We start from the raw sequence: 13,922 nt of genomic DNA, 5'->3' as shown, positions 1-13,922 counted from the left end.
AAAGAGCAGAAATGACCTTGGAGGCAGGGGGACTGAGGTTAAAAAACAAAGAGCAAGAATAGAGAACACCCAGGAAAAGAAAATTTATGTTCTATGACACAAAACAGAGAATAATATAAAATTTAGCTAAGCAAGTCCATGATAAATAGCAGCTGCCAACGGCAAAGAATATTATTGCTATGTTTTCACTAATAAGCAGAACTACAGCTTGCAATCAATAAATAGGAATATCATAAAACTGTATGCTTGAATGCTTCAGTTGTCTAAAATTGTACATACATTAAGAACTAAAAGTTGATCAACAGCACGTCACAGTTAAGTACCATTTACAACATGGTTTTCTTGCTTTAAACTTCAGCTTCAACGGCAGCATTACACGTTCCAGGTAATACATTTAAGGACAGCCAGAATTTAGAATAGGCATGTTACGCATGAACATCAGTCCTTCTCCTACTTGATTGCCTAGGAAGGAAAAGCATCATCCCCTCCAGCTGTGAATCCAGTAACGTGCCATTCTGAACACAGCTCCAGTCCTAACGCAGGACGGATTTACCTTATAGAAATGGAACGGCCTGAGGCTGAGAACTTCGATGATCCAGGGGAAGGTGCGTGGGGAGCTGTATGCGAAGAGCACGATCTCCAGGCAGCACGCCATGAGGGAGCGGTGGAAGACGTCCTGCTCCAGCAGCGCCTCGAGAGAGCACACAGCACGTCAACGGCCTGACCTTTGGGACAGGAAAACCGGAATTCTGCGGCACTGATACTCCAGAGCTTATTGCTGGAGAGAAGAGCTGCTGCTTTTTCCTCCCCTTCCACAATCTTCTCTTTTTAGAGGGAAGTTTTGAATGGTAAAGACTACAAGCAGACTAACAGTACAACCTTCGCATTTTCCATACTGTGGCCAAATGAACCGGCCTCCTAATTGTGAATCGCAAAGCAGATTAAAAGCATTGCTGTCTAACATGAAGTACTGATGTCATTAATTGGATAAAGAAGAGAATACAAGTTATCTGTCCATAAAGTTCTGACTCTGGAAGGCAACACAAATTAATATGGTTAGTTATGCCAGAATTATACCAGATCACAGAATCCCAGAATGTCAGGGGTTGAAGGGCCCTGGAAAGCTCATCCAGTGCAATCCCCCCATGGAGCAGGAACACCCAGATGAGGTTACACAGGAAGGTGTCCAGGCGGGTTGGAATGTCTGCACAGAAGGAGACTCCACAACCCCCTGGGCAGCCTGGGCCAGGCTCTGCCACCCTCACCAGGAACAAGTTTCTTCTCATATTTAAGTGGAACCTCCTGTGTTCCAGTTTGCACCCATTGCCCCTTGTCCTGTCACTGGTCGTCACCGAGAAGAGCCTGGCTCCATCCTCCTGACACTCCCCCTTTCCATATTGATCCCCATGAATGAGTCCCCCCTCAGTCTCCTCTTGTCCAGCTCCAGAGCCCCAGCTCCCTCAGCCTTTCCTCACACGGGAGATGCTCCACTCCCTCCAGCATCTTGGTGGCTGCGCTGGACTCTCTCCAGCAGTTCCCTGTCCTGCTGGAACTGAGGGGCCACAACTGGACACAATATTCCAGGTGTGGTCTCCCCAGGGCAGATGTAATAGCAGGAAAACCCTGCATTTAGGCATCTCCCATACATTCTTCCTTTTTTAATGTTAACAATGTACCCAAACTGCTTTACTGCAGACTGTTCTGTTCTGGAATCACCTGCAGATAACCCCCTAGAGAGGGTCACAAACGCGTTGTCTGCGTCTGCCAGTTCTTTACTCACAGTCAGATCCTTCCCGTGTAGTCTTCGTGTTTCTTGCACCATTATAGTCTCCAGGATTTTATAGTACAGGATCTCCGCCAGCTTAAATCTGTTTACAGCAAAATCTGAAATTTAAAACCAGAAATGAAGCCCAATGCCATCTGCACAAACCACTTCAGACTAAACTGACCAGTGCTTGTCCTTCTCTAGGAAACAGCGCATACGTGTGTACGTATGGACATTACAAATCAAAAAAGCGCATTCATATAATATTTCTGATGTAATTTTGCAGACAGTTGCAATAATAATTTTCCTATTTGTACTCTGTTTCCTTTAAATTTTGAATCTAAGAAGAACCATTTTTAGGAGCTGCTGTAGTTTTAATGTGCTCTTGGTTATCCCATTTTGAACTGCAACCTTGGTTTTACTCTGTTTACTGTTTTATTACAAAGTCTTATTATTTGCAGTGTTCTGTTTTGACAGTAACAGTTTTCTCTTTGGCTACATCCTGGGTTAAAACAGCTTCACTGTATTAAATACTCAGATGACAGTATACGTATACGTTTCACTTGTCCGCTTTAATATCGTGCAGCATCCCATGCGTTTCATGCCCATACCGATGTGAGATCCTGGCTGCTCAGCTGTTGACTGGGTGTAGCTGCGACAGAACGTCTCGCCTATTTCTTTCACTCTGCTCATGACGCTTTCCACAGGGTTGCGGGCACACGACCTGCAGCAGGACACAAAGAGAAAGCCTTGGCTGGATGAAATATCCAGTTTCCAAAAAACCCGCAGAACCCCCCCCCCCCACATGCAGATTTTGGAACAAATGTAGGAGAACGCAAAGAGCTACAGGAATGCTCTTGGGAGAAAAGCCCATCTGCTAGAGCAGGAAGGGTGTTACAGCAGGTAACCAACCAACCTACCGCGTCATGAGAGCACCCAAACCAGGCACAGTGTGTGTGAGGGCAGGAAAGCTTTCCAAGTTGGCATCTTCCCAAAAATACCTGGTTTACTAACAAGGCAGAGCAGAACTGATGCGATGCACGCAGTCACTGCCAGAAAAAGGGGCCAGAGAATCACAGAATGGACTGGGTTGGAAAAGACCTCAGAGATCATCCAGTCCAACCCTTGGTCCAACTCCAGTCCATTGACTAGATCATGGCACTAAGTGCCATGTCCAATCTCAGTTTACAAACCTCCAGGGCCGGTGAGTCCAGCACCTCCCTGGGCAGCCATTCCAATGCCTGACCACTCTCTCTGCACAGAATTGCTTTCTAATCTCCAGCCTCAATTTCCCCTGGCAGTGTTGAAGCCCATGGCCCCTTGTCCTATTGCTGATGCCTGGGAGAAGAGCCCAATCCCCACCTGGCTAGAACTGCCCTTCAGGTAGTTCTAGAGAGTGCTAAGCTCACCTCTAAGCCTCCTCTTCTCCAGACTAAACAAGCCCAGCTCCCTCAGCCTCTCCCCATAGGGCTTGTGTTCCAGTCCCTTCACCAGTCTTGTTGCTCTTCTCTGGACCCGCTCCAGCACTTCAATCTCTTTCCTGAGCTGAGGGGCCCAGAACTGAACACAACACTCCAGGTGTGGCCTCCCCAGTGCAGAGCACAGGGGAAGGATCACTGCCCTTGTCCTGCTGACCACGCTGGTTTGGATACAGGACAGGACACCATTGGCCTTCTTGGCCACCTGGGCACACTGGTGGCTCCTGTTGAGCTTCCTGTCAATTAGTACCCCCAGGTCCCCTTCTGCCTGACTGCTCTCCAGCCACTCTGTGCCAGCCTGGAGCGCTGCAGGGGGTTGTTGTGGCCAAAGTGCAGCACCCGGCACTTGGCCTTATTGAACTTCATCCCATTGGAATCAGCCCATTTTTCCAGTCTGTCCAGATCCCTCTGCAGAGCCCTCCTGCCTTCCAGCAGGTCCACACTCCCTCCCAACTTGGTGTCATCAGCAAATTTGCTGATGATGGTCTCAATCCCCTCATCTAAATCATCAATCAAGATGTTAAACAGGACTGGACCCAACACTGACCCCTGGGGACACCACTGGTGACCGGCCGCCAGCCCCATTCACCAGCACTCTCTGGGCCCGGCCTTCCAGCCAGTTCTTAGCCCAGCAGAGAGTGCACTTGTCCAAGCCATGGGCTGCCAGCTTTTGCAGAGCATCTCCAGACAGAGGTTCCTTTCTCAACACTTCCAGATTTTCCTGCAACTCTCTATTAGAGGACAGTGGCTCATGATCAGATTAAGACATTAGACTATTTTGAAAGCTAGCACTGAAATAAATGAAGGTTTCATTGAACAAAGTTATGTTTCCAAGGAATTTCAATTTGAAAGAGAAAACAGGCAAAAGCACAGAACAGTCCACACAGTCCCAAGCACAGTTCTGCTCACACGTGCTTTTTTCGCTAGAGATTACAGACCTGTTAATGTTTTAATTGTGCAATATAAATAATACCAAACAGTCCTTAAAAAAAACAACCAAAGAAACATTAAAAATAGAAATAGATGTTGCTGAGCATTTCTAAACTTCAGAAGTGCTAGGAAAATTGTCAAGATATACGTTGCTCGAAAGATGAGAACTAAAAGTAATATTTTTCACGTAGTTATGAAGGTTGCTTTAAAGAAAACACATCACTTTTGCACTTTTGACTAATACTAAATGTCCATTCTGATTAAAAACTACCTGTAGACCTTACACCATAATACAGCAAGGCCTTAATTTGCATGGGTTAGGCAAACACCCAACAGCTTTACAGGGATTTACTATTAAATTATTGCTTTATGAGCTATAAAGCAACACTTATCTCCCTTTTGCCGATAAACCATTTTGTTTAGACTCATCTGCTTATACACCAACATTTTCAGGTGCATTTCACTCCAGCCAGCACAGTCATGCACCCAGGGGTTAAAAATAGAGGTGGATTCATATAACTGGGACTCTCCTAGAAAGGGTGATCAGGAGAGAGCAGGGTTGTGTTCGGTGGTCACTTGTTGTGATTTCCCAGTACGGTACAGCAGCTGTAGGGGCTGAGCGAGAGGCTCCTGACCAGGAATGCTCCAACTCCAGCCCCACGACAGACATCGGGCCTTGGGGAGGGCACTGAAAAGCCGAAGCATGTTCAGAGAACGGCCACCAGAACAACCAGAGAGGTGGAAAACACAGCTACTGCTACACCAGAGATCAGCATCCTGGTAATTGTGGTCACTGCTGGGCTTATATATAAGCTATAAAGTTAGATTAAGATCACAGAACGTTAGGGATTGGAAGGGACCTCAAAAGGTCATCTACTCCAAGGCCCCTGCTGAAGCAGGAACAAAACATCCTGAAGAAGTATGAAGGAGAAATGGGGAGCCTTTAGTCTTATCTTCCCAACTCTTTAAGGCAAAGGTTATTGCTTGTTGACATTTCCAAAACCTCTGCTGACCTCATAGTTATCATATCTTTCACTTGCGCCATATTTGTTTGGGTTATTTGTTTGTTTGTTTTGTTGGTTTTGTTGTTGGTTTGGGTTGGGTTGGTTTTTTTTTGTGAAGTCTCTGGTTTTCAAGCAGACAAACAGCTAAATTAACATCAGCAAAAACTGAAGCTACACTGGTGGTGACAAGCTGGGGGGGATGTGTGTTCAGCTATCCTTCTCTGCAATGAGATCATTGTCCTGGTTTTGTTAAACTGCCACAACAGCTGAAGATGGGGTTTCAGTACACGTTCTAAAATCTCACATCTCACCTTGGTGTCTTGGTGTCCTGGTTTTGTTAAAAAACAAGTTTCTCTTTCAGTGAATTTTGCCTGTCAGCTAAAGCCTTCATATTAACTGCATTTTCCTGGAGAACCAGATACATGTTTTGGTAAACCTAGCAATGGAATGCAAACATATTGATAAGCATGGATGGACATCTCGGGAGAGGGGCGATGAGAAGCAAGTGACTAAGAAACTGACCAACTGTGTATAACATTCCATTCACGTGAATACTTCATATAAAAGTGGGAGACCACGAGGATCTCGTCCCTTTTTCCCTTTTCCTTATGGCCGACCTTAGGAGAGGATCTAGCTGGTCGTCCCTGAGAACTGAGGCCTAGTGAGAGACTGAATCCAGCTCCACTTGGTTGCAGAGTCTAATCCAGGACTTTGGCTGCCGGCTCTGCAGTTGCTGAGACTTTCAAGATTGGTTTTGTATATTTTGTATTATTTTCTCTATTCTTATTAGTAGCATTAGTAAAACATCTTTAATTTTTCCAACTCTCTTCTCTCTGTCTTTCTTTCCCGCCCGATCGCCTGTCCTTAGTGGGAAGGGGGGAGAGGGAGGGGCAAAACGGGAGAAGTGGGGGGGGAGAGGAGGTTAACAATACATCTGCTAGGGTTTGATTGTCACCCCGCAATCTTAACCTTCGACACTTGGTTTTGTTAAAAACCAAGTTTCTCTTTTAGTGAATTTGCCTGTCAACTAAAGCTTCATATCAGCTGCATTTTCCTGGAGAACCAGACACATGTTTTGGTAAACATAGCAATGGAATGAGAAGTTATTGATCAGCATGGATGGACATCTCAGGAGAGGGGCAACGAGAAACAGGTGACCAAGGAACTGACCAACTGTGTGTAACATCCCATTCACGTGAATACTTCATATAAAAGTGGGAGATCATGAGGGTCTCATTCCTTTTTTCCCTTTTCCTTATAGCGACATTAGGAGAGGACCTTGCGAGTCGTCCCTGCAAACTGAGGCCAGTGACAGACTGACTCCAGCTCCGGTTGGCTGCAGAGTCCAGTCCAGGACTTTGGTTGCTGGCTCTGCAGTTGCTGAGACTTTCAAGATTGGTTTTGTATATTTTGTATTATTTTCTCTATTTTATTAGTAGCATTAGTAAAACATTGTTAATTTTTCCAACTCTCTTCTCTCTGTCCTTCTTTCCCTCCCGATCGCCTGTGCTGAGTGGGAAGGGGGGAGGGAGGGGCTGAAGGGGGAAGGAGGGGCACAGAGTAAGTTAACAACACATCTGCCAGGGTTTAATTGTCACCCCGCAATCAAAACCCTCCACAATCATCTAGAAAACAGATGATCTTTCAACTAGAAATAATATAGAAACAGACAAAAATATTCTGCACCAAACAGCAAAGTCAAATATGAGCAGGAAAGCAGTCGCAAGCGTGAAAAGATGAGTCTCCACTTCCAGGAGAGCAGCTGCAGTGGACACACTTACTCAAAAATAGCGATAAGTTGTTCACTCGGTGCATTTTTCAATCCGGCCACGATGTTCTGCAGCCGGCTCACGCTTTGTGTTGCTGAGGCGACAGGAGTGATGACGGCTTCCTTCTCCCGGAGGTACCTCCTGCCCGTCAGTGGGGTTGAAGGTGCAAACGACCTTTTCTGTCAAGATGGACAAAAACAATAAACGAGATCTGTCAATGGAACTGCTGCAAAAACCTTTCGAATGCGCATCTCCTGCAAATCACTCTAAAGGTTAAAACGACACTGTGAGTGCGTGACCGGCGGGCTGCCAGCAAACCTGCGACCGCAGAACCGACTGAAAATGACTTCAAGTTTCCCCAGGACTCCATAAGTACAAAACACAACAAATCTTCACGCTAAAATTAACCCAAAGGTGGTTCATTTTTAATAAAATATAGTAAAACAAACCACCAAATCATAAAGCCTACATACCTTTAAGCTTACTGGAACATGGAAAAATACAGGGCAAGAACGAGGAAGCAGATGCTTCCGCTAACAGCCCCTGTGAGTTCTTAGGACCGAGTACGGTTTGCAGATACAAGGCAAATGATGCGGGCAGGTTGAGCCTGCGGTCAGTGCGCACAAACAGCCACGAGCTCGTGATCATACTGCAGAAACTGAACATCAAAACTGATAACTCATTCCAAGCTCCTTTCTCTAATTTACCTGAATATGAAACTCAGTTATATTTGGGAGAAAAAGCTAAGTTGTATGATTCAATTAAGCCAGCACTAGCATCTTGTAATAAGTATTCTTATATTTTAATTGACATGTGGATCAAACAGCACGTGGTTCTTTCACAGCCAGCACCACTTTTTCCCCTTATCTAACTCAAAAGTCAGCAACTGAGTGTTTTGCCACAAGGCACCGTCATTAAATACATTTTACACTTTTTTAAAAGTAGTGAAACATTCACTCTGTTTACAGGTTACTTTTTACAATGAAGAGTTAGACTTCGGTGGGTTTTATGTCTTGAGTGTTGTTTTCCATAGAACAGTACACAGATGAGTTTTCCTGTACTAAAAAAATAAAAAAAGGAAATACCAGGAAAGCAAATCAATTAATCCAGCATGAAGGTTTCATGGTGTTCTTATTGCGTATAAATGAAATTTGAACAAAACCATAAGATCTATATACTTAGGTCTTAAGTACTTTTTGATTTTTCTTGGCCAAAACCAAACTACACACATGACAGTGTTCTCATCCGGGTTAAGGAACAGTTGGTTACTAAATTCCACAGGAAAGACGACACCACCACTTCTCCTTCCCTGAAGCCTGCAATTGCATTTGCCATCTTCCTCTTGGGAAGGAGTTCAAGAAATTCAAAGTCACCTCAGTGATTCAAAGAGTGTGCAAGGACGGATTGTCCTGGGCTTGTTAAAAACAGGTTTCTCTTTTAGTGAATGTGCCTGTCAGCTAAAGCTTCATATCAGCTGCATTTTCCTGGAGAACCAGATACATGTTTTGGTAAACGTAGCAATGGAATGCGAGGTCATTGATAAGCATGGATGGACATCTCGCGAGAGGGGCAACAAGAAACTGGTGACCAAGAAACTGGCCAACTGAGTATAACATCCCATTCACATGAATACTTCATATAAAAGTGGGAGATCACGAGGATCTCGTCCCTTTTTCCTTATGGCGACATTAGGAGGGGACCATGCAAGTCGTCCCTGCAAACTGAGGCCAGTGACAGGCTGAATCCAGCTCCGGTTGGCTGCAGAGTCCAGTCCAGGACTTCGGGTGCCGGCTCTGCAGTTGCTGGGACTTTCAAGATTGGTTTTGTATATTTTGTATTATTTTCTCTATTTTATCAGTAGCATTAGTAAAACATTGTTAATTTTTCCAATTCTCTTCTCTCTGTCCTTCTTTCCCTCCCGATCGCCTGTGCTGAGTGGGAAGGGGTGAGGGAGAGGCTGAAGGGGGAAGCAGGGGGAGAGGAGGTTAACAATACATCTGCCAGGGTTTATTGTCACCCCGCAATCAAAACCTCCACAATGGAGAAACTTGAAGTAGTACATGAGATCAATGTGTTCAGTTAATCACCTTTTCGAAGTGCTGCTGCAGATGACACTCCACGTGAGCCCTGGCTGCCGGCTTCCCCACTGGCACGTCTGCAGGGAATTTCCGAGGAGTGCCAATTTCTTCCTCAGCATCAGCTCCCAGGAAAACTCGCTCGTCGAAGTCACCCACTGTCAGAACGTACTCCTCGTACTCTTTATTCAGTGCTTTGCTGGAAGAGAAGCCCACGTTACATATCAAAGCTTAAACTGCTCATGAACAAAACCTCAGTGCCGTGAGCAGCCCACGTGTCCCTGGCCGTCCCGCCAACCCCCGGGACCCGCTGCAGGGACCTCTCTGCTCCTCACCCACCACAAACATGTGGCTCTCAAGTAAGAGGAGGAAAAACCAACTTTGATACACAACTGGGATGGAAGCAAACAGTTTGGAAGCACTCAACTGACCAGAGGGTAAACCTTTGTATACACAGAGCACATTAACAGCAGTTGCATTAAACCATCTACATTTGATTTCTATTTTTGCCATTTTGTAGCGCCTAACTTTCACAATGGTACAGAGGAAGGGCAATTTAAGAGCTACCCGTCTGGATTCAATTTCTAATATCACCACTGACATACGACACCAAAAATAGCTTTCATTTTCCATATTCCAGCTGTAAAACAGGAATGTTTAGTCTCACAAAGGTTGCAAAGCTTTCAACTTATACCTGGGAAGCAGAATGAAACTTTTGGATAAAAATTAGAAATAGCTCGCGTCAACAAATCCTGCCTGGAGGTTTTTCATGATACATGAACGCTATATGAAATATCTTTTGCCTGCAAAGTGCCTTAGAAATTCAAGCTACCACTTAAGCATGTATATTAATGGAACATAACGATGTATTCAGCATGCAAGTGATTCTGTGATCCCGCAGGACACTGGACCATGCGACAGGTCCACCCTCCCCGTGCCTTTCACAAGAGGCAAAGGTCTATGAGAAGTCTGGACAGAGACACAGAGGCTTCCAGGTTCCCTTGAGATGTCAAGGTGCCTTCAGAGAACAGGGGCTGCTGTATCATTCCATATGACAGTGTTATTAAAGTAATACGATATAGTTTTAAAATACAAATACTAAGGAAAGCTCACTGCTTCAAATGGATCACAGCAACACCATTTTATATATAAATTTGAGTGTTATCCACATTGCTAAAACAATTGAGCCTTTGCTTAAAATTCTCACCTTGTATAAACAAGCCATCGGGTATTTTTGGAAGAGGCAAAAAAACCCCTCGAAGGGATGCAGAACAAAGCAGCTGCTGTTCATATTTTGCATTTAAATTAGCTTTCTGAAGTGAATTTTAAGTTTCTGAAACAACTGTACTTGCCACAAAAAACGCTCTACCTCTTTTTTGTGGTTTTGCGATGGTTGCTCCTGTTTCTTTCGAGTACTTCTGATGCATTCACAGATTCAGACACTCAACTGGAAACTGATAAATGACCCTAAGGACTTCCTTACTCAGGTCTAATATTGAGGAATGTATAGAAACACACCCGTGAACTTCAGAGTGAAGGTTTTGATTTGCATTCGATTGCTCAAAGGTTACAGCTGCCAGAAAATAAGGGCAAGCGCCACAAAACCCGACACTAGGGAAGAGCCGCTGCCCCTGACATTTGACACATCGCAGACCCAGAAAGCGTTTCAGCCACAGAGCAGCTCTGATTGTCAAATAATCAAAAACCACCAGTTATGCTAAAATAAAGGAACAGGAAAACCTGAGAGTTAGCATTCAAAGGCTGTATTTTAGAAATTAAACCAAACCCCAGGATTAAGAACATAAGCTGTAACTTACTTATTTTCTGTAAAATTGCAAAGATCCAACAGACATTCTCCTTTTAAGATCTAAGAATAAAAGCAGAAATATCTTACATAATAAAATTAAAACTGTTCCAGCTCTATCAGTGTAAGGGCACGACGGTTGGAGGCAAAAAGGAAATGAGATTTAGGAACATAACTGTAGACCAAAGGGCTACAACACCTCGAGCAGGACAAAGAGAGGAGGACACGGCCCTGCTCTACCCAAACTCTAGACAAACTCACTCCTCGGAACCAGCACTGCTGTGTAACATCTGCCCCACTGACCTATGGGCAACTACACAGAAATTCCAGAGCTTGGCACACATTTCCAGTATCAAACCGGACAGAAGCATTTGGACACCTGGACACCCTCTTCCTTCCCAAAGCATTTTGCTCAACTCCAAGATGAGCAGCAGGACTCACACTATCGTGACAGTTATCAAGTTATTTCACAGTGAAATTATTGCCTGAAGAAATCATTATTGTCCACACCTGAGTTTCCCACTGCCAAGAAAGGAAAGCAAAGATTCTGCACTGACATAAAAGTCAAACCAAGAAGGGACCTTACAGCACATGATTAAAAGCGAGAGTAAATTCTGCTCATGCTAAAATACACACAAAGAAAACCTGACTCAGCCCAAGTTCATGTCCCTATGAGTAACCCTTCCTGCAGAACCCGCGGGATTTGAACGGGCTCCAGATCATTCACTCGAGCAGTACCATGAATTCTTAAAACTAGTAAGATGTACCTTCCTATCAAATAGTTTTGCAATGTATGGTTTAAAGTAGTGCTCCTTTATTCCTTTTGCTTCTACTAAAAGCCCGTCGTGCAGCTCGCACAGCGCCGCAATGATGCAAGGAGCGTCTGCGGAGGCTTTGATCTCTGTGGCGTGGAAATCCACTGGTAATCCTGAGAACAGGAGAGGGAGGAAGAGAAAAAACCCACAATCAACCTTCAACTTCATTTAAAAAGAAATAAGAGAACAAAGCATATTTGATTTTAAATAATCTGTCCCCACCGTACCTTTAAATGATGGATTTAGCAAATCTCTTCTATTTGGACACAAAAGGGCATTTGCAAAAATCAGGTCCAAGCAGCACAGAAGCAAATGATAGGAATTTACTAAATCATCTCCGATCATACGGAAATTACCTTTAAGAGACAGCACAGCACGTCAAGCAACACAAAAGAAGTTCATAACCCAGAACATATACAAACCATGCAGCTAAAACCAGCCAGCCTACCCTTAGTGTACACAAAGAGCGTCCAGCAGAAGTTGAAGAGATCTTTAGCACCGCAGGGCACCCGTCTGGCAGAGGGGAAAAGGAACGAGAAGTCAGGCTTCAGTTCCAGGAAGCTGAAGCTTGTTTTACAATAAGAATTTCTTTCCATTTGCTTGCTTAAAATAACAGTCAGCGCCACCATCTATTTTAATTTCACACTAAGGCACAATCTAGGCTGCATGTCCTAATTTCAGCTTTCACTATCTCCTGCGTCACTCCACGGAGCGTTTCGCAGCATCCCCGACCTCCTGACATTATCCGAGCTACCGGTGCCTTTGGCTCGTGACCCTGGAGATGCGGTTTTGCTGGTGTCACATCTCCGGCAGGATCCTCCCGCGGCTGCAGGAGGGGAGATGTCCAGGGCTATATAAATTCCAGCAGTGTTTTCTCCTAAGTATTTCACTAAAGCATCAGCCATCCCTTCAAAATATGCAACTACAGCTTGTATTACAGCTCATCTGCTAAATCGTGTTTGGAGTGGAAATTATCCAAAACCATGGAGCTGGAAGACTGGGGAAGACATGCAAGACAGCCCACAGAGAAACTAAAGCTGCAGTGACATTACCCAACACTGCCCCAATGAAGGAACATTAATTAACAGAGAGCCCGCTGACAAAATGTCTCCCAACACGCAGCAAAGCTCCGTCCCATGCAGGAAGAGCTGCAGCAGCAGCAGCAGCGTCCCTTCCACCTGCAGACGCGGAGCCACGCGGGACTGTTTCATCAGAACATTATCCCCCACACACCCAGAGGACACATCGGATCTGGCACAAATACCCTGCACAGACCCAGCTCAGCTCCCTCGTCACCGAGGTGAAGCTCTCACCATAAGCCATCCCAGAGCCGGCTGCGCAGGCACGGGCAGTACGGACACACTGCTCTAATTACGGCAGCAGCTCCGTGTGCGTCTGCACGGCCACACCGCCCAACACCAAGTTCATCATAAGCTGCAAATGCGTCAGCTGGAACTTTCTTCCATATGTTGCTATCACTCATCTGACAATCACATTAAAAATCCAGTAAGGTGGAGGTGGCTGTGGATGTAACGTAGTTGTATGGAGTGATCACGTCACGAGACCAATTGCCTCAGCAAGACAAAACAACCCTGTGCGACTTCAGTTGTTGCTGCTAAACATTTCCAAGTGTCAGTCTGGCTGCGCCTCAGCAAACCCACCTCCCTGCGCCTCTCCCACCACAGACATGGTCACCACGGGCCAGGGAACAGCGTCACCAGGAGCTGCACCCGCAACACTGAGGACATTTCTGTGTTCACTGCTTTTCAGAATCAAGGCCACAAGAGGCCCTTAAACTTCTGAACTTTACGTAAAGCACGAATAACAATCTTACTTTTCATACATCTATATGAGGTCCAGCCCTTTCTGTGGAAAAGTCACATTACATCTCAAAAATACCTCTGTTTCCTGCTTCGCAGTGGTTTAGAAGTTTCTTCGTAAGGGTTTTGAAATATATCCAAAAATATTGGTTCAAACTTTTTGAAAATCACAGTCGACACTTCAAAATTTCTCTCCAGCCTCTCCACTCGCTCGCGGAATTCCTGTGGTAGATTTGACATGTCCATCCACTTCTTCATTTTGCTAAAAAACTGAATTAAACTAAAAAGAAAAAAGAAAAGTGTACTTTATTTTGAGCTTTAACTAACTTCTTTCATTCTGAATTTTTCAAAAAGCCAAAATGCAACGCTTTTACTCCTTAACAACTAATTTGATTAATATACAGGTTTACCATTTCTTTTTACATACTCCTAGGCTGCACATGTTGTAAGCTTCCTGCCTTT

General features: G+C 44.8%; 1 protein-coding gene across 5 annotated transcripts in view; it reads right to left on the bottom strand.

Moving 5' to 3' along the window:
- RBL1 (RB transcriptional corepressor like 1) overlaps window positions 1-13,922 on the bottom strand; it is a 31,102-nt gene that overhangs the window by 15,525 nt on the left and 1,655 nt on the right. For 4 of the 5 annotated variants that reach the window (XR_014185415.1, XM_082065535.1, XM_082065536.1 and 1 more), the window contains exons 3-12: window positions 13,540-13,740; window positions 12,089-12,153; window positions 11,868-11,996; window positions 11,593-11,753; window positions 10,839-10,888; window positions 9,034-9,220; window positions 6,959-7,125; window positions 2,377-2,489; window positions 1,781-1,884; window positions 554-691 (exon numbers count right to left, since the gene is read on the bottom strand). Coding sequence is in view for 4 of the 5 variants with exons in the window: in XM_082065535.1 (XP_081921661.1) it covers window positions 554-691; window positions 1,781-1,884; window positions 2,377-2,489; window positions 6,959-7,125; window positions 9,034-9,220; window positions 10,839-10,888; window positions 11,593-11,753; window positions 11,868-11,996; window positions 12,089-12,153; window positions 13,540-13,740 (1,315 nt within the window). In the remaining variant the exon portion in view is untranslated. The remainder of the gene's footprint in view (window positions 1-553; window positions 692-1,780; window positions 1,885-2,376; window positions 2,490-6,958; window positions 7,126-9,033; window positions 9,221-10,838; window positions 10,889-11,592; window positions 11,754-11,867; window positions 11,997-12,088; window positions 12,154-13,539; window positions 13,741-13,922) is intronic. The other variant, XM_082065537.1, reaches the window with a different exon arrangement.

This window comes from Streptopelia decaocto, assembly GCF_964273445.1.
Source record: "Streptopelia decaocto genome assembly, chromosome: 14".
Classification (NCBI taxonomy): domain Eukaryota; kingdom Metazoa; phylum Chordata; class Aves; order Columbiformes; family Columbidae; genus Streptopelia; species Streptopelia decaocto.
This window is presented reverse-complemented; position numbering and strand designations above follow the sequence as displayed.